Genomic DNA, 23,216 nt, shown 5'->3' with positions numbered 1-23,216 from the left:
GCAGAGCTCCTGTCTGCCAACTCAGTTCTCAAATGCCCAAAATGACTCTTGGCTTGGCTAGGCTTAATCCAAGTACCAGGAACTCAATACAGTTCTTCTATGTGAATGGCAGGAATGCAACTACTTGAACCATTACTATTTCCTCCCATAGTCCATCTTCGCAGGAAGCTGAGGTCAGGAGCCAGAGTGCAGAACTTAGATATTCTAATGTGAGATGTAGGCATTTTATCAACTAGACTAAATGCTCAGCTATAGAAATTTAGAGGATGTGACAAAGGACACATTATTCTAACAATTTGTGAAGAGCGGATAGCATTAGACTGCAAATAAAGCTGGTGAATTGGTATTCAGACGCAGTATATATCAAGTCATATAACCAAGAGATTAATAGGCTTGGAATTTGGGTCTATATCTGTGCTTCAGTTTCTGGTTATTAGATGACTCAACACCAGGGAACTGTTTTCAAATAAAAATAACAAAGCAGTGATAAAGCAAAGATCAACATCCTTAATACTCAATTTTCATAGCACTTGAATTTTCCTGGTTTGAATAATTGTTACTAGTTCATAACTGTGAATAAAGAATTCTTGAGCATCTTAATTATAGTTCTAAATTAAATTCTAAAATGATTAAAACACAAGAGTTGCTATAGAATTACAAGGGATATATTTGTAACTTCTAAATTATATGCTATGTGTTCTAAGGGTGTAATTTTTGTGATTATTACATAATATGTAACACTGCTTATCATAGGACAGCATTTGTTTTAATCTCATTCTTTCTGAAATCAAGGATTTTACTTACCTGAAGGCCATTTTTTAAAATTTTTTATGGTAGAGAATTTGGGACCATGATAAGAAACCCATAAATTTCTATATGCATGATTTGGATTTGGAAATTAGCCATTATTTCTGGAAATTCTCCCAAAATAAAAGATATTTAAAGTAATTTTCACCTTTTTTTCAACATGTATAACATATTTATTAATGAACTAACCCACTAGTCATAGTCCTAATCAAACATGCCCAGCTATCCAGATGATGGTGACATCTTCAGATTGATGTGGTGGAAATGACAGTGAACTGATACTGCATAAGCACATGTGCCATCTTTTCAAATGCAATTCCTTATAGACCCAGGTTGGTTCTTCTAAAATGTCTCCACTTGGAGTTATATCTGATTTTATTGCCAGTTTTTATGTGAATCCACTGGGGAATGGGGTGGTATTGTTTTTGTTGTTTAGCCAGGAATCTCTTGATTCTGAAGGTCTTGTGAGAAGACATGGTGAGGAGCCGGCGCTGTGGCTCACTAGTCTAATCCTCCGCCTTGCAGCGCTGGCACACCGGGTTCTAGTCCCGGTCGGGGCGCCGGATTCTGTCCCGGTTGCCCCCCTTCCAGGCCAGCTCTCTGCTGTGGCCAGGGAGTGCAGTGGAGGATGGCCCAAGTCCTTGGGCCCTGCACCCCATGGGAGACCAGGATAAGTACCTGGCTTCTGCCATCAGATAAGCGTGGTGCCCCGGCCGCAGCGCGCTGGCCGCAGCGGCCATTGGAAGGTGAACCAACGGCAAAAGGAAGACCTTTCTCTCTGTCTCTCTCTCTCTCACTGTCCACTCTGCCTGTAAAAAAAAAAAAAAAAAAAAAAAAAAAAAAAAGACGTGGTGAGGAAGAGTCAGATACACTCTCCACGATGGTTCAAAAGTACAAATAACTCTGAGGAATTTAGCTCTGCATGCAATATTGATAACATTTCTCTTAAAAAAAAGAACTAAAACAAATAGAGACGGTGGCATAAAACTCAGAAGAGTCATAAGGAAATAATAAAAGAGGTGTGAATGTTAATTGCCTGATTTTATCAGGAATGCTGTATACACATGCTAAAATATTACATTCTCCCCCATAAAATGTGCCATCAGTGCATGTTAATCAAAAGACTCATAAAAATTCACAAAGGCTTAGAAAGTAATAAGATGAAATGAAAAGTAAGAGATTATAATCAGCACGTTGAAAGTGTATAGAATTTGTGTATATGAGGAAGTAAATACAATAAAATAAATAGATTCAAATAGTGTGTTGATTCAGGATTCAAGATTTTCTCCAAGTAAACGTGAAACACTAAAGCAGTTAGATATATTCTGGTAAAACACTGGACTTTCAGGACCAAGAAAGAGTCCCGGCCACATAGGCAAAAATAATAATAATAAAAAAAAACCTGAGCTTTATTTTCAGTTTCTTTCATGCAGCACTCATGAGCAGGAAGCAGAGAGCTCGTTACCCAGTGCTCAAGGACTGAGCATGACTCAGTACCTGCACACCCTTGATCAGGCGCCCTGCTGGGTGGCTGGGGCTGCAAGGCAGTGGTGTCTGCTTGTGCTTGTGATTGCCCCAGTGACATGCTTGCTCCAGGGGTCAGACTAGTGATGACGTGCTACTAATTCACAATCTTTTTTTTCTATAATTTTCTTCATTTTTCCTGTTCAAATTCTCCTCTTCTTGTTGTCAGCCTTTTCTCAGCAGTTGTTATTGTCCTGGTTTTGCTTGGCGCAGCCCCAGCTGCTATGGGCATTTGGGAAGTGAACCAGTTAATGTAATGGAAAATCAATCTCACTCTCTCTCTCTCTCTTCCTTTCTACCTTGCTTTGCTTTCCAAATAAATAAAAATAAACAACTAAAACCTTTACTTAAAGGGCAAGCAAAATAAGGAAAGAAAAAAGTAACAATGATTTGAAGACAGATTATGAGAATAAAAATGTTAGAGTCTTAAATAATTTTGAAGGACTTTTTGGTTAAATGGCCTATGTTTTAATTTAATCTCAACATTAAAAATAGCCAAGCTTTATGTGTAGGATATTTTTAAACATAATAATAATCTAAGATGTGTGGATAGAAACCATGAGCTTTGCCATAAATAATAATATCTTCTCTCTGTTCCTAAAATTCATTTTGAGACTTATTGTCTAAGGGCCAGGTTCTTGGTGGAATAACACAAAGCAAATCAGATGTTTGGGACTTCATAATAATGTGGGAATTTTGGTTTTGGAAAAAATGCATTATAATAATTGGAGAACCTAAGTTATCAGCTTTGAAATAGCCACATTAATTTGAAAAAAAAAAAACTACCAAAATCCTAGTAAAATTCTATTAGGGAATTTGCTTTTATTACATTTTTTTAATAGATTTCTACACAGGGTGACATTTTTGATGCACAAAGATGTTAATATGAAGCCAGAATTGTGGCACAAGGGTTAATCTGCTGCTTGGGATCTACTCATCATATATTGCAGTGCTTGGAATCAAGTTCACTTTCCCCTGTGTCCTCTTATGTTTCTAAGACAGCTTTCTGCTTATGTGCCGGGAATGCAGAAGGTGATGGCTCAAGTTCTGAGCCCCTGCTACCCACATGAGAGCTCCAGATGGGGTTCCTGGCTCATGACTTTGGGCTGGCCCATGGCCTATTGTGGATGCTAGGGGAGTGAACCAGTGGATGAAAGCTCCCATCTTTCTGTTTCACTGCCTTTAAAATAAAATAAAAACGATCAAACATTTAAAAAGTAGGAATTCAATGCCAAGAATGTAATTAATTTTAAAACTCTACTTAACAGAATTACTTACATTTTGAAAGTGAGGCAGGAATCTGGATGAAAGAAAATAAGTGATTCCATGTGCTTGCATCAAGCATGGCCAGGTTGCTCGGACCGAGGATGTTTCCACGGACATAGAGGTTAGCACTGAGGGAGGTGCAGCCCCTGTCTTCTTCCATGAGAAAGAGACACTGAAGGCATTTTGCAGAATGTCACACTGCCGACTCTCCATCAGTCTGTGGTCTGTTTTGGACTTGTGATCCTTTGGAGTCACAAAGCACCAATGTAAAGGCATATTACCCAAGTTAGGAGACTGTTACTTGTCCAGGTTTGCCCCACAACTCAAACAGACATCCTCTTGTCACTTACAAAGCTGTTGTAGAGGTAGAAATGCACACTGATTTCACTGACGTGACCCCTGGAGGAGATTTGCATTATTCCCAGATATAACTTAGGCAGAGCAAGGGATGGACTAAGCAGAGCAGGAGTCCCAGAGTCCACAACAGAGAAATTACCATAGTCCCATTGGAATGAATAGGAGGGGAGGGGCAGACAAGGCTGATGTTCTCTCTCACTTTTGATGGAAGGCTCTCCCAGGACACAAATCAATAGGAGGTGTCTTTGATGATGGAGAATTACTCATATGGGAATAGAAAGGTTGGGAATAACAGGAGAAAAAAACATGGGATTGATCAGTTCAATCTTAAAGTGTTAACAAAACAGGGTAGGCAAAATCCAAAATAAACACACTTTGGGAATTGGGTATTTCAAGTTAATAGAGGGGAAAAAGAACATTTTTTTAAAAAAGGTATTGGATAGAATGTTTCCTTTCCCTGATGTTTGAGAAATGTCATTGCAAAATAACAGCAACCAATCTGACATATGTTGGCACTGAGTGGAAGAATGTTTTCTTACAAAATTTCTTCCCTACTGTACCAGTTTATAACTGTGTTACATGGTCACATACTTGGGTCATCTGTGTAGCTAGCTAAATGGGCCTTTGAAAGAAGAAATAATATTTGAGTACATCTGTGTTGGCAACAGTGTCCATGAAATGCATTGGATTTATGGGTTTAATTCAAAATTATATTATTACATTGGATTGGATTTTATCTACATGATCCTGTTAATGTAGATTTACTGTGGACCATATTTTGAGAAAGTAATGATGGTGTACTTGCATCAGTTTTGACATATATGTAAATAACTGTGTTTTATGTATAATTTAAAAACCAAACAACCCTGGGAATTAGTAGTTTTATTTTGAGGTAAAACAGAAAAAAAGTAATAATAAATTTTGAGATACTCAGCGTTTGAAAGTCCCAGAACTCACTAGCATGTTCAAATGCATTAATACATATATCAATACCTGTGGGAAGCAACTCGGACTAGACTAAGTTACTGGAATTAAGACTTATTCTATGCATCTGCTCTCCCACAATATGGCACTGGGAGAGGAGGAAACAGCTTCTACACAGCTGCCTCCAGTTCAACCAATAAGCAGCAGGACCTGCTCCTGATTGGAGGAGAGCAGCGTACTCGGCGTGTGGGTAGCAGAGTTGGGATTGGTGGAAGAGGACTATAAAGGAGGAGAGAGACAACATGCACCAGGAACATCTAAGGGGAACATCTATCTGAGGGAACACCTGTGCAGCCCCCGAGAGAGCCGGCCGGCGGTGTGCCGCTCCCCCACGGAAGTGGGGAATGTGGCAGGGGGAACCGCCCTTCCACGGAGGTGGAAGGGACGGTAGCCAACCCGGGAAGAACCAGCAGCAAACCCGGGGATGGCCAAGCAGACAAAAGAACAGCGCAGGGTCCTGTGTCGTTCCTCCATGAAGGGGGGGAGCAACAAATACCTTAATTAAAAATGTGGGATAGGTGATTGAAATTAATATTGTTGCAATACCATGGAGCTTCTTTTTGCTATATTTCTACTATATCTTGTAAGTAACCAAAAATTCTTGTATGTATGTTTTAAGGTAGGATGTCCTATGAAATCCTTGGCTGCAGGCTTAATGATTATTTTATGTGGCTCTTTGGATCTTACATTTCCTTCTTCTCCATTCTTTACATGTTCTGTAGGATGGTACTATGTTTGGTTATCTAGACTCCAAGAGAAATGTGACAGGTGTAAGAGAGTTTCATTTGGAAATAATAATATGCAATAACATTCAGTCTCAGGATTGTTGTTGTTACATATAGATGAAGCCACCACCTGCAACTCTGACATCTCATATCACAGTGGTGGTTTGAGTCATGACTGTTCCACTTCTGATCCAGCTTTCTGCTCATGTGCCTGGGAAAGCAGCAGAAGATGGCCCAAGTACTTATGCTTCTGTCAACTATGTGGGAGACCTGGATGGAGTCCCTGGCTCCTAGCTTCAGCCTGGCCCAGCCCTGGCCATTTGAGTGAACCAGCAATGAAAGATGAAAAATCTCTCTCTCTCTAACTCTGCCTTTCTTTCTTCTTCTTCTTTTTTTTTTACAGGCAGAGTGGACAGTGAGAGAGAGAGAGAGAGAGAGACAAAGAGAAAGGTCTTCCTTTTCCGTTGGTTCACCCCTCAATGGACGCTGCAGCTGGTGCACTGCAGCCAGCGCACCACGGCCGATGCACCGTGCTGATCCAAAGCCAGGAGCCAGGTGCTTCTCCTGGTCTCCCATGCGGGTACAGGGCCCAAGCACTTGGGCCATCCTCCACTGCACTCCTGGGCCACAGCAGAGAGCTGGACTGGAAGAGGACTAACCAAGACAGAATCTGGCGCCCCAACCAGGACTAGAACCCAGGGTGCTGACGCCACAGGCAGAGGATTAGCCTATTGAGCCGCGGCACTGGCTTCTAACTCTGCCTTTTAAACAAATTTTTAAAATCCTTAAAAATAATATTAAGTCTCGTTTCACTTGATAAAATAGGGGAAGAAATTTAACTTTGGGTTCAGATAGTGATAATGATATGGACTAAACTGTATTCTGAATCAGATCTTAGTTTAAATTTGTTAGTTCAACTGGCCATAGGAGGAACTCTGTTTCCATTGTATTTCAGCTCTTATCCACTGCCTCTCCCAGAAAGATAAAGTGATCAAGAAAATAAAGTCAAACTAACTCCCTCCTCTGACTACAAATTCTAAATGAAAAAAAAGGCAGTAAAATTTTTGAGGATTTGACCTGAAGTAAAGGAGACAATGAATAAATCGTGTGTGTGTGTGTGTGTGTGTGTGTGTGGGAGAGAGAGAGAGAGAGAGAGAGAGAGAGCAAGTGAGCTAGAGGGAGAGAGAGAGAGAATCACTACCTTATTGTACCTTTTCTTCCTCTGTGATCACAGCGTAAAATGGGTATGTAACTCATGCACTACAAAAACCTTTCATCTTATAGCATCAACAGAAGTATTGTTTACGTAGACCTTGGAGCAAACAAATTATCCAGTTGAATAGAATACCATCAAACCATGACTTTCAGTTTTGCATTGATTTCTAAAAGATATAGTTGTTTCTTTATTGTTTTGTCCTTTTTAAAGTTATTTACTTGAGAGGTAGAGTTACAGACAGAGAGAGAGGGGAAGACGGAGAGAAACGTCTTCCATCCACTGGTTCACTCCCCAAATGGCTGCAACAGCCAGAGCTGGGCCGATCCAAAGCCAGGAGCCAGGAATTTCTTCCTGGTCTCCCACAAGGGTGCAAGGGCCCAAGTACTTGGGTCATCTTCCACTGCTTTCCCAGGCCATAACAGTGAGTTGGATTGGAAGAGGAGCAGCCGGAACTAGAACCAGCACCCATATGGAATGCCAGTGCAACAGGCGGAGACTTAGTCCACTATGCCACAGCGCCAGCCCCAACATTGTTTTCCTTTTAAATGACTTTATTTTCTTCTTATTTTATTGAGCACTTATTTCTTCTGAAACTATAGACAGTTTCTTTGCAGTGTTTTGCTACTACTTAGCAATTCTTATAAATTAAAAACAAATAAATAACACAGCTCACCTGTTGGTTTGATATTATCTACTATTTCTTTTCAAATAAAATAACAGTTGGTCAGAGGTCTGAAGGAATATGAGAGAGATGTGCCTTGCATAACGTAGTAGGACAACATTTTTGCCTGTGTTTTCTACAGCTCCGGACAGGGTAACCACCACTGACCCTCAACAGGTGCTGGTTCCCTGCTGTGTGACTTGCAATTCAGGGAGAGAAATGACTCACAGGTCAATGCCCTGATCTCTGTGGCAAGCATCGTCAAAATATAATATTAGAAAAATATTTCCCTTTTGTGTCCCTTTTAAAAAATGTGTATTTTACATGCTGAAGTTTTGTTTTCTATCTATCTTTCTATATATTTATTATCTATCTCAATGAGTGTGTCTGTGTATGGTTTCTCTTCTAATTCCTTGCAAATTTAGTACTCCTTTAAAATTCAACTCAATTTATTAATTTACCATCTCAAATTCTACAGGTAATTTGATCATTCACTGGGGAAATTTCTTACAGTGAATGACACTTCACAAAGAATAATTACTGGACTTATCTTGGCATCAATACTGGCCTAATAACATTCTGATAACTTCTTGTGCCACAAGAAAATTGAGAAGAAACTCCCCTTCCACCCACTTTTAGGACTGAAGAAATGTGCTTTAAGATTAGATTATTAAATAAGTCTTAAATTATTATAATATAAATATAAATATGCTTTTGTATTTTTAAGCTGGATAATTAAATAGCATCATCAATCTTATAGTTCATTAGATTTTTAACAGAAGGCCTATACCCCACAATACCCAAAAATGTTGCAATGAGAAAACAGATAAAAGAATGAGGGAATAAAGAAAGTGGCAAGGAGAGGAAATGGAAGGCCAGAGAAGGAGAGGGAGAGAAGGAGAGAGATAAAGAGGATACCAATTTCAAATGGCTTAATTTTACATGTTTTTGTGTTTTGTACAGAATTTCATAAGTCAGAGTGTAGAAGTCAGTGTTATAATGGTGTAGCTGTGCAATGCTGGGCATGCAGTGGTTACGCAATATGTATCTTTGAATGTCAGACTTCTATGGACTACACACAATTGCAGCGTACTTACACAGAACCTCTTGTATAATTCAAAGAAAAACCAAACAAAAATAAATGGAGCAGTATTGGAGCTTAAAATAAGAGAAGTCAACTTTTATGCTTTAATGGTGTGACATCCTTTGATTTTCTCTTTCATTTCCTCTTACAGGATAATTTCCAACCTCTCAGGAAAAGAACCCATTTAACCCATTTACAAATAGGCGAGAAAGCAATAGAGGCCCTTGGAGATCATTCTTAAAACAGAAGGAATCAATGCATTTTAAATGAAGGCGAAAATCTTGGGAATTCAAGTAGTTTCTTTTAAGATATTATTTATTTATTTTGAAAGCCCAAGTTATGGGGAGAGTGGGAGGAAAGAGAGAGAGAGAGAGAGAGAGAGAGAGAGATCTTCCATCCACTGGTTCACTACCCTGATGGCTGCAACAGCCAGGGCTGGGCCACCCTGAAGCCGGGAGCCAGGAGCTTCAGTCAGGTCTCCCACGTTGGTGGCAGGGGCCCAAGCACTTGGGCCATCCTCTGCTGCTTTCCCAAGCCATTAGCAGGGAGTTGAATCAGAAGTGGATCAACTGGGAATGGAACCATATGGGATGCCAGTGTCACAGGCAGGGTCTTTAGCTGCTATGCCATAATGCTGACCCCACAAGCAGTTTTTTGGTAACAGTTTCTCTTGGGGGAGACTTGTCATAAAATGTAGTGAACCAGTACATGAGGAAAACATCAGAATGAAAAGTACAAATACTGGAAGTTTTGACAGAAACCGAGACATATGAGATAGGAAACAATTATCATGGTTTTATTATCTAAAATAATGGTGTTAATGCCTGTAAATATAAACTAGTTTATGAATGTAAAAATATGGCATTTTGATTTCCTTTTCAAAATGCCTGTTTTATGGAGCAGAGAGAAATACTAAGTTACTCAAATAATATTGCATGTTAAGAATCAAGAAGATTTAATATTAAACTCTAGGCTGAAAAACAGTCGCTGTGGAGAATGATCCTCAGCTGCAACGACTGTGAGCTGAGCCCTGGTTTATTTAACATCAAGTAAGAAGTAAAGAAATAGCCTTTGACAGGCAGTGAGAGGCACATCCTAGATCCAAACCAGTGAATACGGATGGTACCTCTGGGAGTTCAATGGGGGTGATTCTGGTTACCAAATGTAAGATTAAATTTTGGTTTCCACATTGTTTGAAAATGAAAAAGGTAAGGTGATTAAAAATGATTTTAACAGAATAAAATTTAATACAATTAACAATATTGTCTTGATTAAATGAAAAGGTTAATTTGGTCAGGACCAATGGTTTATACTTTTCTGATCAGAGAGTTGGAGCTTGATGGCATCCTACTTAATGTTCATTGAACAGATATGAAGTGAAAAACACATCAGCAGAACTCAACACACCCATTGGCCCACACATACACAAATACATATGTGATTTTTTAGAAAACTGAGAACCAGCTGAGCTCAATCACCTTTGAACCACTGTATGCAGTGCTCACCTTTGGTGAAAGTGGTTTAGCAAGCTCCATACGCTGGTTAAGTTGCTACTTGGGACACCCACATCTCACATCAGCAACTCCACTGCCTTCCAGCTTTGTGATACTGTGTCCTGGAAGGCAGCAGGTGATGGCTCAAGTATGTGAATCATTGCTGCCCACATGTGAAACCTAGATGGAATTTCCAACTCTTATGGACCTGCCCAGCCCTGCCTGTTTCAGGAATTTAGGGAATGACAGCCTTTGGAAGTCACTCTGTATCTCACTTGTCTCTCTGATTTACAAATAAAATGAAAATAAATATTTTAACAGATGTAAATAGTCTGTGTGGCTAAGCAGATTCTGCACTTTGGAGGTATAATTAGTTGACCTGTTACATAATTGCATATCAACTTTTGTCATTGACTATCTCCTTAAGATCATCTCTTTCAGGAAACATAACTAGTTAACCAACATCAATATCTTTTAACAATAAATAAAATGTATATTCTTATGACTTGCCATCTTGGAGGTGGGTGTTTATGAAGGAATAGTTTACAACTTTGATAAGCAAGCCTAATGCATTCTCTAAACTTACACCTCTCCAAGAAACTAAGGGAACCTCATGTTGGTTTCTTTTACACACGGTAACCAGCAGAAAGATATTTTCCTATGATGAGTCAACTTGAATTACTAATAAGTGAGTGTGGGAGTTAATATATTACCTTCTCGAATTATGAGAATAGAAAGCCTTAGTTGCAGACAAATAAAAGGCATAGTAAAGAAACTAAGGTTTGTGAAGAATGGGAATTAACATGTTCCAGAAAGGAGAGCATTACATGGAGCAATGTGTTATTGTGGTAACAGATACTGAGGCAGGCATTAAAATAAGGAAATGAAGGCAGATATGTAAGTTGCAGGGCTGGTGTTGAAATACAGAGAGTTAAGGGGCCACTTGTGATGCTGACATCCCATATTAGAATATCAGTTCAAGAACCAGTTGTTCTGCTTTGGATCCAGCTGTTGGCTAATGCATCTGGGAAGGCAGCAGATGATGACCCAACTACCTGGGCCCCATGCCCCCTACCTGGAAAAACAGGATGAAGTTCCAGGCTCCTGGCTGCAGCTAGGTTTAAACCACACTGTTCCATCCATTTGGAAAGTGAATCAGTGGATGGAGAATCAATCTCTCTCTCTCTTCCCCTCTCTCCCTCAATTCTCTCCTTCATCCTCTCTCCCTCTATGACTCTGCCTTTCAAAAAAATAAGATAAATTAGATAAATTTTTTTTATTTAGTAAATATAAATTTCCAAAGTACAGTTTATGGATTACAATGGCTCCCCCCCCATAATTTCCCTCCCACTCACACCTCTTCCATCTCCCACTCCCTCTCCTATTCCATTCACATCAAAATTCATTTTCAATTATCTTTATATACAGAAGATCGATTTCGTATATATTAAGTAAAGATTTCATCAGTTTGCACCCACACAAAAATACAAATTGTATAATACTGTTTCTGTACTAGTTATAGTGTTACTTCACATTGGACAACACATTAAGGACAGATCCCACATGAGAAGTAAGTACACGGTGACTCCTGTTGTTGACTTAACAATTTGACACTCTTGTTTATGGCGTCAGTGATCTCCCTAGGCTCTAGTCATGAGTTGCCAAGGCTATAGAAGCCTTTTCAGTTCGCCGACTTTGATCTTATTCCGACAGGGTCATAGTCAAAGTGGAAGTTCACTCCTCCCTTCAGACAAAGGTACCTCCTTCTTTGATGGCCCTGAAATTGAAGAGAAACACATTTCCAACTATTTGGATTTCTTTAGGAAGATCATACCAAAATTTTCTCCTCTTTCAATTGGGAAAAGTTTTCTTTATGTTCATACATATACACTATTACAAAAGAGCTCTAATTGCAATTAACCTTCACTCTCATTTCAGTTGTTTTGCATTTGACAAAAACAATGATAATTTCAGAAATGCAAAAGAGTAGGTTAAGTGAGTGTCAGTGTTTCTTCCAGAGACCTTCGAAGAGAAGTTGAGTGTAAGATTTCTGTATGTGATTACTGACCTTGTGAAACACATCAACATGCTTACATGTAGTGAATGTTTAAAGATTCAAAAATGGAAAATTAGTGTTCTTTATGGCAATCTTCAAATCTTTCATGACAGAGAGGGGCAGGTGTTAATACCCCACTTGGGATGCCCATATGCTATGTCAGAATGTCTGGCTTTGAGTCCTGGCAATGGTTTCAATTTCAGCTTCCTACTAATGTGCACCCTTGGGAGGCAGCAGGTGATGGTCCAAGCACTTGAGTCACCAACATCCACATGGGAGATCTACGTGGGGTTACAAATTTTGGATTGGTGAACCCGGCATGGTAGCTCCCCAGAGAGGAAAGAACACATACAAAGGCCCAGAGTTGGCCCCATATCTGTGACAAACCAGATGGCTCAACTTGTGTAGAAAGAAGGTTTGCAGGTGGAGAGGTGTGGGAAGGTCCCAAATGTCAGAAGCAAAATTCTGTCTTGCCTGCCTTGAAGGGGATGGAGCCAGGCATGGATCTGAAGGACAGCTACACTAAGAGTCCACACATTGAGCTGCTGCCATAAAGAAAATCCACATTGGGTGCCGAACAGGGAACAACAAACCTGACATCCAGTTCCTTGACTGATTCTCATTTCCCCCAGCCCTGGTCTGAAGGTGAAGGACAATTTTATCTGACTGAGAGACCCCAGGCTGTCCCTAGCCATGGCCACTTTCAATTACTGCACAAGAAATGCTTCCCTGGAGGGAGCCCTTGAGGCACTTCCCAAATCACACGTTCACGCCTCACATGGAAATATCAGATATCTGGGACCTTGGAAGTGCCTTGGCAAAGGCCCCCTGCGGCCAGCCCTCCAGCCCTCTAGGCTGCCATATTTTGCCATCAGTCTCCCTTCTGACCCCCAGGATTTAGGTAGGCTGAAGGGCACGGACATTGGCCAACTTTCCTAGAGGGAATGCTTCATACCATTGCTCCAAAAAGGTTAAAATGTCAGCATTAAAAGCCCCAAGACATTAGGAATGATCTAGACAGGAAACTGAGCAGCACAGTCAGGTGACCCCTGAGCCTCCTGGGGACCTAACCTAGTGTTCACATTGGATCTTCTGACAATGGTGCCCAGGTAGTATGTGTGTCTGAAGGTCACACAGAATATCTGTTTCTGCCCTGCACAGAGCTCACAGCCTTATCCCTTCATAACACCATGAGTCTTTTGTCACTCATGAGAGTGACCATGAAAATTTTCTGAGGCCACTTTTTCTTGTAAGTTTTCAGGGGTACTCCAAGTACGAGATGACTGCGCTCAAGCTGGAGCATGTGCAATACCATTTCTGGGACAAGAGGATGGAAAACAGCAAAAGAGTTGTGATCCTGCTTGAGGGAGCTTCCATTTTATGGTAAAATTTGAAAGAAAGGTCATGTGCTAAGAACCATCTCCCCTCCCCTTGAAACATGGAATAGGAGATGAACAGGGGTGGGAGAAGTGTCTCATCTCCACTGCTTCCCCAAGTGAACCAGTGGGGCTGTCACCTCTCCAGGTAGCCTCCAGCCCTCCTTTCAGCTCACTTTCGATTTGCACAGGTAGCTTTGGAAGGTCAGGATACTGCCAGGGGCCCTATTGACATGAATACCACTCTGAGAATCCCCAGGTACTAGGCCCGCCTCTGTTCCCTGCTGAATCCAGGCCTCAGACTGGATGTGCCAAGTATGCGGTAATGTAGATTTCCTGCCCATCTCCCACCAGCAGCTGTTTGAGTCCACACCTGGTTGGTTCAGTCCACCATGATGTCAGGGTCCATGGCCTTTGTAGAGTGGGTCGGTGATCTTGTTCTACATTGACAATACAGGGGGACATTGGCTATGGATACTGTTAGCTCTGCTGCAACACACATCATTATTTGACTAGTATCTTCCTGCTGTGCCACAGGTCTTAGAACCTGTCTGCCCTTACTGTGCAAATAAAACTATGCTTTGGGCTTCTCATTCCCTATCCTCTCCCCAACCCAGCCTCTGGGAACCATCACTCTATTCTCTGAGGTTAACCTTTCTGAGATCCCCAAAGCAATTAGATGGAATGTGAGTTGTCTTTCCATGGCAGTCCTCATGTCTGTCAACTAGATCAATGCTTGCCAGCGCACCCACAGATAGCAAAATATCATGAGGTACCCAATTCATGCATGCAGTTCAGATTTTTATTTATGAGAAGCATTCACCAATGGCTCAAAGAAATGAAAACACTCAGATAGCTCAGCTTACAGACCCCTCCTGTTGACTTGACTGGAGTTAGGCTACAGGAAAGTCACTTTTTGGGAGGATGCCAGGGCCAGGTCCTGAGGCTGGCAGGATGCAGTGGGGCCATCAAGAGGAAACTGAAGATCTTCCTGCAGACCCATTGCTGGCCTTGGCTCTCCTCCAGGGAAGCAGCTGAGGTCTCAGTCTTGGGTTCACCTGCTGGGACAGCGTCTGGCTCCCTGTGGTCCCCACAGCTCCTGGCAATGGGAGCAGAGTGGGGAGGCCACAGGGACTGACTCAGATGCTGGCCTTAGGACTTGGGGTCCTCTCTTCCTGCAGTTGGCCAGGCTGGGAATAGTGGAGCACCGGGGCTCCTTTGCTGACCTTAAGCTCTGGATCCTGGTGACCCTGAGGTAGTATCAATTCGGAGGTGGCAGGGCAGTTTCACTCTGGACTTGTGTCATCTTCATATGTACAGGTACTCCCCACAAAACAGTGAGGCTGTAATAGGAGGCAGTGGCTTAAGATGCACTCTTCTCCCTGCTGTGGAGCTGCCTGTGGTTTTGCAAGGCCAGCCTCCAGGACTCAGGGATGTACAGAGAGGGCCTGGCTGCCTCCCTACTCCAATGCTGCTTTCTGGCCTGTGCTCACCAGGTACTCTTGGGTTTCTGGAGCCTGGGGAGAACCAAGGGGCTGCATAACGGTATATCTACACATGCACCTGTAGAGTGCCTCTAATGGTGAGCTCCATCACCGGGTACACATGCTTGCCCAGGTTCCTCATCCCCAGAAGCTGGATGATGTTCTCATGCTATAGGCTCTCCATTATATCCGCTCCCTCCTTCAGCTTCTATAAACTGAAGGGACTGCTTCAGTTTTGCAGGATCATGTTAATTGTAACATGCTTCCTGTTGCCACTTGGTAGGGGAGTGTCACCTGGCAGGAAGTGGTACTCATCTAGAACATTCCCTTGAGGAAGGTCTGGGGGTCTTCCATTCTGGCCTCCATCTATCTACCCTTTCTAGATAGACTACCCTATCTGAACCAGTCTATCAACAAACTCTGACTAATGAACTACCTTGACTACCATACTTAACAAACAGATAACAAACATTCTAATTGAAACTATGATATCCAGAATCTATAAAGAGCTCAAGAAACTCAACAACAACAAACAATTCAGTTACAAAATGAGCAAAGGACTTGAATGGGAATTATTTTTTAAAGATTTATTTATTTATTTGAAAGTCAGAGTTACACACAGAGAGAAGGCAGAGAAAGAGAGAGAGAGAGAGAGAGAGAGAGAGAGAGAGAGAGAGAGAGGTTTGCCATTCACTGGTTCACTCCCCAGTTGGCCACAACGGCCAAAGCTGTACCAATCCAAAGCCAGGAGCTAGGATCCTTTTCAGGTCTCCCATGTGGATGCAGGGGTCCAAGAACTTGGGCCATCTTCCACTGCTTTCCCAGGCCACAGCAGAAAGCTGGATCAGAAGTGGAGCAGCTGGTCTCAAACCAGTGCCCATATGGGATGTAGGCACTGCAGGCAGTGGCTTAACCCACTACATCACAGCACCAGCCCCAACAGGCATTTTTCAAGAGAGGAAATTCAAATACTAACAGACAAATGAAAAAAAAAAATGTTCAGAATCACTAGCCGTTAGGAAAATACTAATCAAAACCACAATTAGGCTTTTCTTTGCTGTGAGGGCCTTTATTACTGTTTCAATTTCTGTCTCAGTTATGGGTCTGTTTAGGTTTTCTATGTCTTCCTGGTTTAATTTAGGTAGGTTGCATGTGTCCAGGAATCTATCCATTTCTGATAGGTTTCCCTGTTTGCTGGCATAGAAGTCTTTGTAGTAATTTCTGATGATTCTTTTTTATTTCTGTGGTGTCGGCGAACTCAAAAGGCTTCCATAGCCTTGGCAACTCATGACAAGAGCCCAGGGTGATTACTGACGCCATAAACAAGAGTGCCAATTTGTTAAGTCAGCAACAGGAGTCACTGTGCACTTACTCCTCATGTAGGATCTCTGTCCTTCATGTGTTGTTCAATGTGAATTAATGTATTTCACACTTTGTTTTGTGTGGGTGCAAACTGATGAAATCTTTACTTAATATATACTAAATCAATCTTCTGTATATAAAGATAATTGAAAATGAATCTTGATGTGAATGGAATGAGAGAGGGAGCGGGAGATGGGAGGGGTGTGAGTGGGAGGGAAATTATGGGGGGGGGGAAGCCATTGTAATCCATAAACTGTACTTTGGAAATTTATATTTACTAAATAAAAAATAAATTAAAAAAATTAAAAAAATAAAACCACAGTTAGGTTTCACCTCATCCCATTTAGAATGGCTTTCATACAGAAATCAATAAACAACAAATTGTGGGGAGGATGTGGGGGAAAAGGTGCCCTAATTCACCGTTGGTATGAATGTAAACTGGTGCAGCCACTGTGGAAGACAGTATGGAGATACCTCAGAAATCTGAATATAGACCTACCATAATGAACTAGTCATTCCACTACTGGGAATTCACCCAAAGGAAATGAAATCAGCATATGAAAGTGTTATCTGTACCCCCATGTTCATTGCATCTCAATTCAGATAGCTAAGATATAAAATCAACCTGGATGTCCATCAGCTGTTGACTGGATAAAGAAATTATGGTATATAAACACATCGGAGTACTACTCATTTGTCAATAAATATATATATATATATAATATTCTTTTGCAAGACAAATGCATGCAAATATAAACCATTATATTCAGTGAAATAAGCCACTCCCATAAAGACAGATATCATATGTTTTCCCTTATATAGGATGACTTGTGAAGTATTGGACTGAAATGGACGTGTTGAGATTCGATGACTGTTTACAGCCTTGTCTCTTCTATTAAGAGACAGTGGTTTTTTTCTTCATACTATTTGTTGAACTCTACTTAGTGCCGGGTTAACTTTACAATCATTAAGTAAAGTGAAAATAAATCTTGTAAAATTAAGAGTAGGAATAGGAGAGGGAGGAGGAAGGGTTGGAAGGTGGGTAGGAGGGAGGGTAGGTAGGAAGTATCACTATGTTTCTAAATCTGTGTATATGAAATACATGAAACTTGTAGAGCTTAAATAAAAATTTTTTAAAAAGAAAACTAAGTTATTAAATATTTTCTTTGTGGACACTGAAAAGTTTATTTACATAATACTTTTTGTTCCAATAACTATGAGATATTAAGAAAGGATTTTAGTTTCTTTAAAATTTTTTTACTCATAAATAGAACAGATTTGTCATATTTCATATATAAAATTTTAAGCCCACAATACTGCCCACTCTCCCTCTCTTGTTCTTCCTTCATTTTATTCCTTTTATTTTTTACAATAACACAATTTCATAGGCTTAATCCACAAATATAATTTCAAAAAGTAGAAAGATAACTGTTTTGCAACATTATAGAAAAAGTCTGTAGACTTTAATTTCAAAATAAAATCTTTGGCATCTTTCAGAGTCATTAAAATTACTTTGCTGATAAAAATAATGTTAGTAAAATATTTTGGTATGTCAAAGACCAGGGTTAGACACCTTGTAATTCAAGCTTCCTGAATATCCAATATTGATTTAAAGAGTTCCAAGTGTTATTTCCACAAATGGTTTAAAATTAAAAATTATATGTAAAAATTATGTTAAATAGATATTGATAATAATAGTTATCACTTTAAATTTTGATTTTAAGAAATCAAAACACTAGTTACAAAATACTAGTTATAAAACATTTCAACTTTTTCTCTCTTAGTACCTGGGCTATATCTCGCCATTCCCTCCTAGCCTGTAGTGTTTCTGATGAGAAGTCTGCTGTGAGTCTGATTGGAGATCCTCTGAGAGTAATCTGACGTTTCTCTCTTGCACATTTTAGGATCTTTTCTTTATGTTTCACTGTGGTGAGTTTAATTACAACGTGTCGTGGTGAGGATCTCTTTTGGTCATGTTTATTAGGGGTTCTATGAGCTTCCTGTACTAGGATGTCTCTGTCCTTCTCCAAACCTGGGAAATTATCTGCTAATATCTCACTAAAAAGGCATTCTAATCCTTTCTCCCTCTCCATGCCTTCAGGAACTCCTAGAACCCGAATGTTGGGTTTTTTAATAGTATCCTGAAGATTGCCGAAAATATTTTTTAGATTTCTAATTTCCTCTTCTTTTCTTTGGTTTGACTGTATATTTTCCTGTGCTCTATCTTCTAAGTCTGATATTCTCTCTTCTGCTTCACCCATTCTGTTTTTAAGGCTCTCTAATGTGTTTTTCATTTGATCTATTGAATTCTTCATTTCATTATGATTTCTCATCACTATCACAGTTTCGTTTTCTACTAGTTGTTTCATTTCATTTTGATTCCTCCTTAATATTTCATTTTCACGAGACAGATTTTCTATCTTGTCCATTAAGGATTTCTATAGTTGGAGAATTTGTTTTCGAGAACTTCTTAATGTTGTTATCAATTTTTTGAGATCTGCTTCTTGCATTTCTTCTATCTCATCATCTTCATAATCTTGAATTGGGGTGTCTATTTCATTTGGGGGCATCACAGTGTCTTCCTTGTTCTTGTTACCTCAGCTTTTGCGTTTGTTGTTTGGCATATTGGAGATATTCTTTGGTTTCTTTGGTGTGGTGTTTTTTTCTCGTTATACTGTGACTCTAGATTAAGAGGACTGTCTGCTTTTGATGGATCCTTAGAGGCTGTGATGGGTGTGGCCAGAGAACTCTGTTTAGGTCTTCAGGGTTAAGGGTGTGTCAAAGGTGATTCACCCTGATTGTTTCTTTGCTTGCTCTCACTCTCCTTTCGCTCTTTTTTTTTTTTTTTTTTTTGACTTAGTTGGGAAGTAATTCCACACAGCTGAGTGGAATTGAGAGTAGTTGATATATGAAATCTGGCCCCTGTGGGTATTCGTTTGCTTACCACTGGGACCACACAAAGAGTTTATGCAGCCCTCAGTGTGGTCTCAGATTTCACCACAGTCTCTCACCAGGTTGCCCCAGGTTACAGAGTTTGTGTACTCAGTGAGTTCTCTAGCCCCCCCCCCTCCAGTTTTTCACAGTCTCAGTTGGTTAGCTCCACACTTTCATTAGGTGTTAACATCCTGCTATTTCTCCCCACCACAGTCAGGTTTTTCTGCTTGGCTAATGAGGAGCACCTGCTTTACATACGCAAAATGGCGCCTGCCCTTTGTCTTGCTGGGCTTTGTAAGGTGAGTGGAGAGAGAGGCTAATGTCCTTGCCGGTTCCACTTATTTATTCAATTTTTTCTCTCCTCCAGTCAGCCTGGTGAACTTTCCCCAGTGGGGTTTCAGGCCTTGTTCTCTGTAGGCTCTTTCTGCCTTTCCCCACCAAGGTCTCTGGTTACCGAGGTCTTTGTCTCACCTCCCCTTCCAGCGCTGGCGTGCAGACTCTGCGGTTTGAAATCAAGTGTTGCGTCTCCAGCTTGATTTTTTGTGTTCAGGATTGCTGTAGCTATTCTGGTTCTATTGTGATTCTATATGAATTTATTTTAGGATTGCTTTTTCTAATTCTGTAAAGAATTTCAGTGGTTTTTTGTTTGTTTGTTTGTTTGTTTGTTTTGACAGGCAGAGTGGACAGTGAGAGAGAGAGAGAGAAAGGTCTTCCTTTGCCGTTGGGTCACCCTCCAATGGCCACCGCGGCCAGCGCGCTGCGGCCGGCGCATCTCATTGATCCGATGGCAGGAGCCAGGTACTTATCCTGGTCTCCCATGGGGTGCAGGGCCCAAGGACTTGGGCCATCCTCCACTGTACTCCCTGGCCACAGCAGAGAGCTGGCCTAGAAGAGAAGCAATGGGGACAGAATCCGGTGCCCTGACCGGGACTAGAACCCGGTGTGCCGGCGCCTCAAGGCAGAGGATTAGCCTAGTGAGCCGCGGCGCCCACCTCAGTGGTATTTTGATAGGGATTCCACTAAATCTGTAGATTGGTTTAGGTAGTACAGACCTTTTAATTATATTGATTTTTCCAATCCATGAGTGAAGACTCTCTCTCCATTTTTTGTGTCCTTAATTTGTTTCATCAATGTCTGATAATATTCATTGTAGAGATCTTTCACATCTTTGGTTAAATTTATTTCTAAATATTTTATTTTTGTGGCTATAGTTAAGGGGATTTATTTCTTAATTTTCTGTGAGTTGATCATCAGCATATATCAAAGCTACTAATGTTTACATTTTAATCTGCAACTGAACTGAACTGGCTTATCAATTCTTCCAGCTTTTTGTAGAGTTTTTAGGTTTTTCCATATACAAAATTATGTCATCTGAAAATATGGATAATTTTATTTCCTCTTTTCCAATTTTGATGCCCTTTATTTATTTCCCAACCCTATTGCTCTTGCTAAATATTTTAGTCCTATACTGAACAAGGTTGGCAAAAATAGACATCTTTGTCTTGTTCCAGATATGAAGCAAAACACTTTGTTTTTCACTCTTCAGTATGATATTGGTTGTTGATATGTGATATATAGCCTTTATAATTTTGAAGAATGTTCCTTCTATACCTAATTTGTGGAGGATTTTTATCCTGAAGGGGTGTTGGATTTTGTCAAATGCTTCTCTGCATCTATTGAGATGACCATATGTTTTTTCTTCCTTCATTCTGTAGATGTGACTTATGATGTTTATTATTTTCAAAATGTTAAGCAACATTTCTAGGATAAATCCACTTGATCATGATGTATGTTCTTCATGTGGTCTTGGATTGGATTTGCTAGTATTTTTGTTGAGAATATTTACATCTATTTTCATTACAGATGTAGATCTGTAGTTTTCAAGTCATATCTTTGATCTTGGCATAAAAGTAATGCTGGTGTCAGAGTTCAATATTTTGGAATAGTTTGAAGAGTATTTGAGTTACTTTCTGTTTGAATATTTTGTAGAATTTTGTAGCAAAGCTATCAGGCCAAACTTTTCTTTAATGGAAGATTTTTTTTTATTACTGCTTCAATATATTATTATGGGTCTGTTTAGGTTGCCTTATGTCTTCTTGACTTAAAATTGGTAGGCTATATGAATCCAGGTATTTCTTTGAGGTTTTCCTGTTTATTAGCATATGCCTCTTTTTAAAGATTTTATTTATTTATTTGAGAGGTAGAGTTATAGACAGAGGGAGAGACAGAGAGAAAGGTTTTGCATCCATTTGTTCACTCGCCAAATGGCCACAATGGCCAGAGCTATGCAGATCCAAAGCCAGGAGTGCTTTTTCCTGGTCTCCCATGTGGGTACAGGGGCCCAAGGACTTGGGCTATCTTGTACTGCTTTCCCAGGCCAAAGCAGAGAGCTGTATTGGAAGAGGAGCAACGAGGACTAAAACCGTTGCCCATATGGGATGCCGGCGCTGCAAGCAGAGGATTAACCTACTGTGCCATGGAGCTAGCCCTAGCATATGCCTTCTCGTCATAGTTTCTTATGATCCTTTGTATTTCACTGGTGTGGGTTATAATATCTGCTATTATATCTCTAATTTTATTTATTCAAGTTTATATCTCATTTTTTCTTTGTTAGTCTGGCTAGAAGTTTATCTATTTTGTTTATTTTCTCAAAAACCAATTTTTTGCTTTGTTGATCTTTTGTATGATTTTAGTTTCAATTTCATTTTTTTCTGCTCTGATCATTATAATTTCTCACCTCCTACTGATTTGGGACTTGATTTGTTCTTGTTTTTCTCAGTCTTCGAGACACTTCTTTAGATCTTTAATTTGAGACCCTTTTTTGTAATGTAAACATTTAGTGTTATAAACTTCCCTCTTAAGACAGCTTTTGCTGGATGCAATAGGTTTTGATATGTTGTGTTCTCATTTTGATTTATTTCATGAAAATTTTTGATTTTCTTTTTAATTTCTCCAATGATGCATTGATCATCAATAGTACATTGTTTAACTGCCAAGTATTTATGAGTTTTCTATTCTTCTTGCTGATTTATGGTTTTAGCACTTTATGGTTGAAGAAGATACTTGGTATGATTTTAATCTTTTTTAATTTGGTGATACTTGATGTGTGGTCTACTATGTTTTCTATCCTAGAAAATAGTCCATGTTGGTGTCTTAGAATTTTTGGGCTACTAAAAAAATTACGTTGACCTGGGTAAATGAAAAAGAACAGCAATTCTCAGTGTTCTGGAGACTGGGAAGACTAAGACCAAGGCACCAGGAGATGTGATGTCTATAACAGCTCACTTTATGCTTCTAAGGTGGTGCCTTCTTCTTAGAAAAAAATGAAGAAATATAAGGGCTGCTGGCAGGGCCAGTGCTGTAGGATAGAGGGTAAAGCTGCCACCTGCAGTGCCAGAATCCATATGGGCCCTGGTTTGAGTCTCGGCTGCTCCATTTTGAATCCAGCTCTCTGCTATGGCCTGGGAAAGCAGTAGAAGATGGATGGCCCAAGTTCTTGGGCTCCTGCACCAGCATGGGAAACCTGGAAGAAGGTATTGGCTCCTGGCTTCAGATCAGCGGAACTCTGGCCATTGTGGCCAGTTGGGGAGTGAACCAACGGATGGAAGACCTCTGTCTCTCTCTCTCTGCCTCTCCTTCTCTAACTCTGACTTTCGAATAAATAAATAAATCTTTACAAAAAAGGAAAATACTAAAAATGAAGATAGAATAAATTATAGAAAGAAAAAGCGAATGTGTTAGCAAGTAAAAATGAGTACTGGTGTAGAAGACACACACAAAAAAAAAGCCAAACTTCAAGCACGACAACCTCATATAGAACTGAAATTCATTGCAACAATCTGGAATAGGAGAGCAAATAATATAAAGCAAAGTTTGAGTAGAAAGGA

The 23,216-nt window shown here is 40.2% G+C and overlaps 1 protein-coding gene across 1 annotated transcript; it reads right to left on the bottom strand.

Moving 5' to 3' along the window:
* Positions 1–1,127: 1,127 nt before the first annotated feature.
* On the bottom strand, positions 1,128–1,283 carry LOC108176576 (large ribosomal subunit protein eL39-like). Its single transcript, XM_051843721.2, has one exon. The coding sequence runs from the start codon at positions 1,281–1,283 to the stop codon at positions 1,128–1,130; it is 156 nt and encodes a 51-aa protein (XP_051699681.1).
* Positions 1,284–23,216: the final 21,933 nt, after the last annotated feature.

This window comes from Oryctolagus cuniculus, chromosome 6 (assembly GCF_964237555.1).
Source record: "Oryctolagus cuniculus chromosome 6, mOryCun1.1, whole genome shotgun sequence".
NCBI classification, from domain to species: Eukaryota; Metazoa; Chordata; class Mammalia; order Lagomorpha; family Leporidae; genus Oryctolagus; species Oryctolagus cuniculus.
The sequence above is the reverse complement of the archived record's forward strand: the minus strand, read 5'-3'. Positions and strand labels throughout refer to the sequence as shown.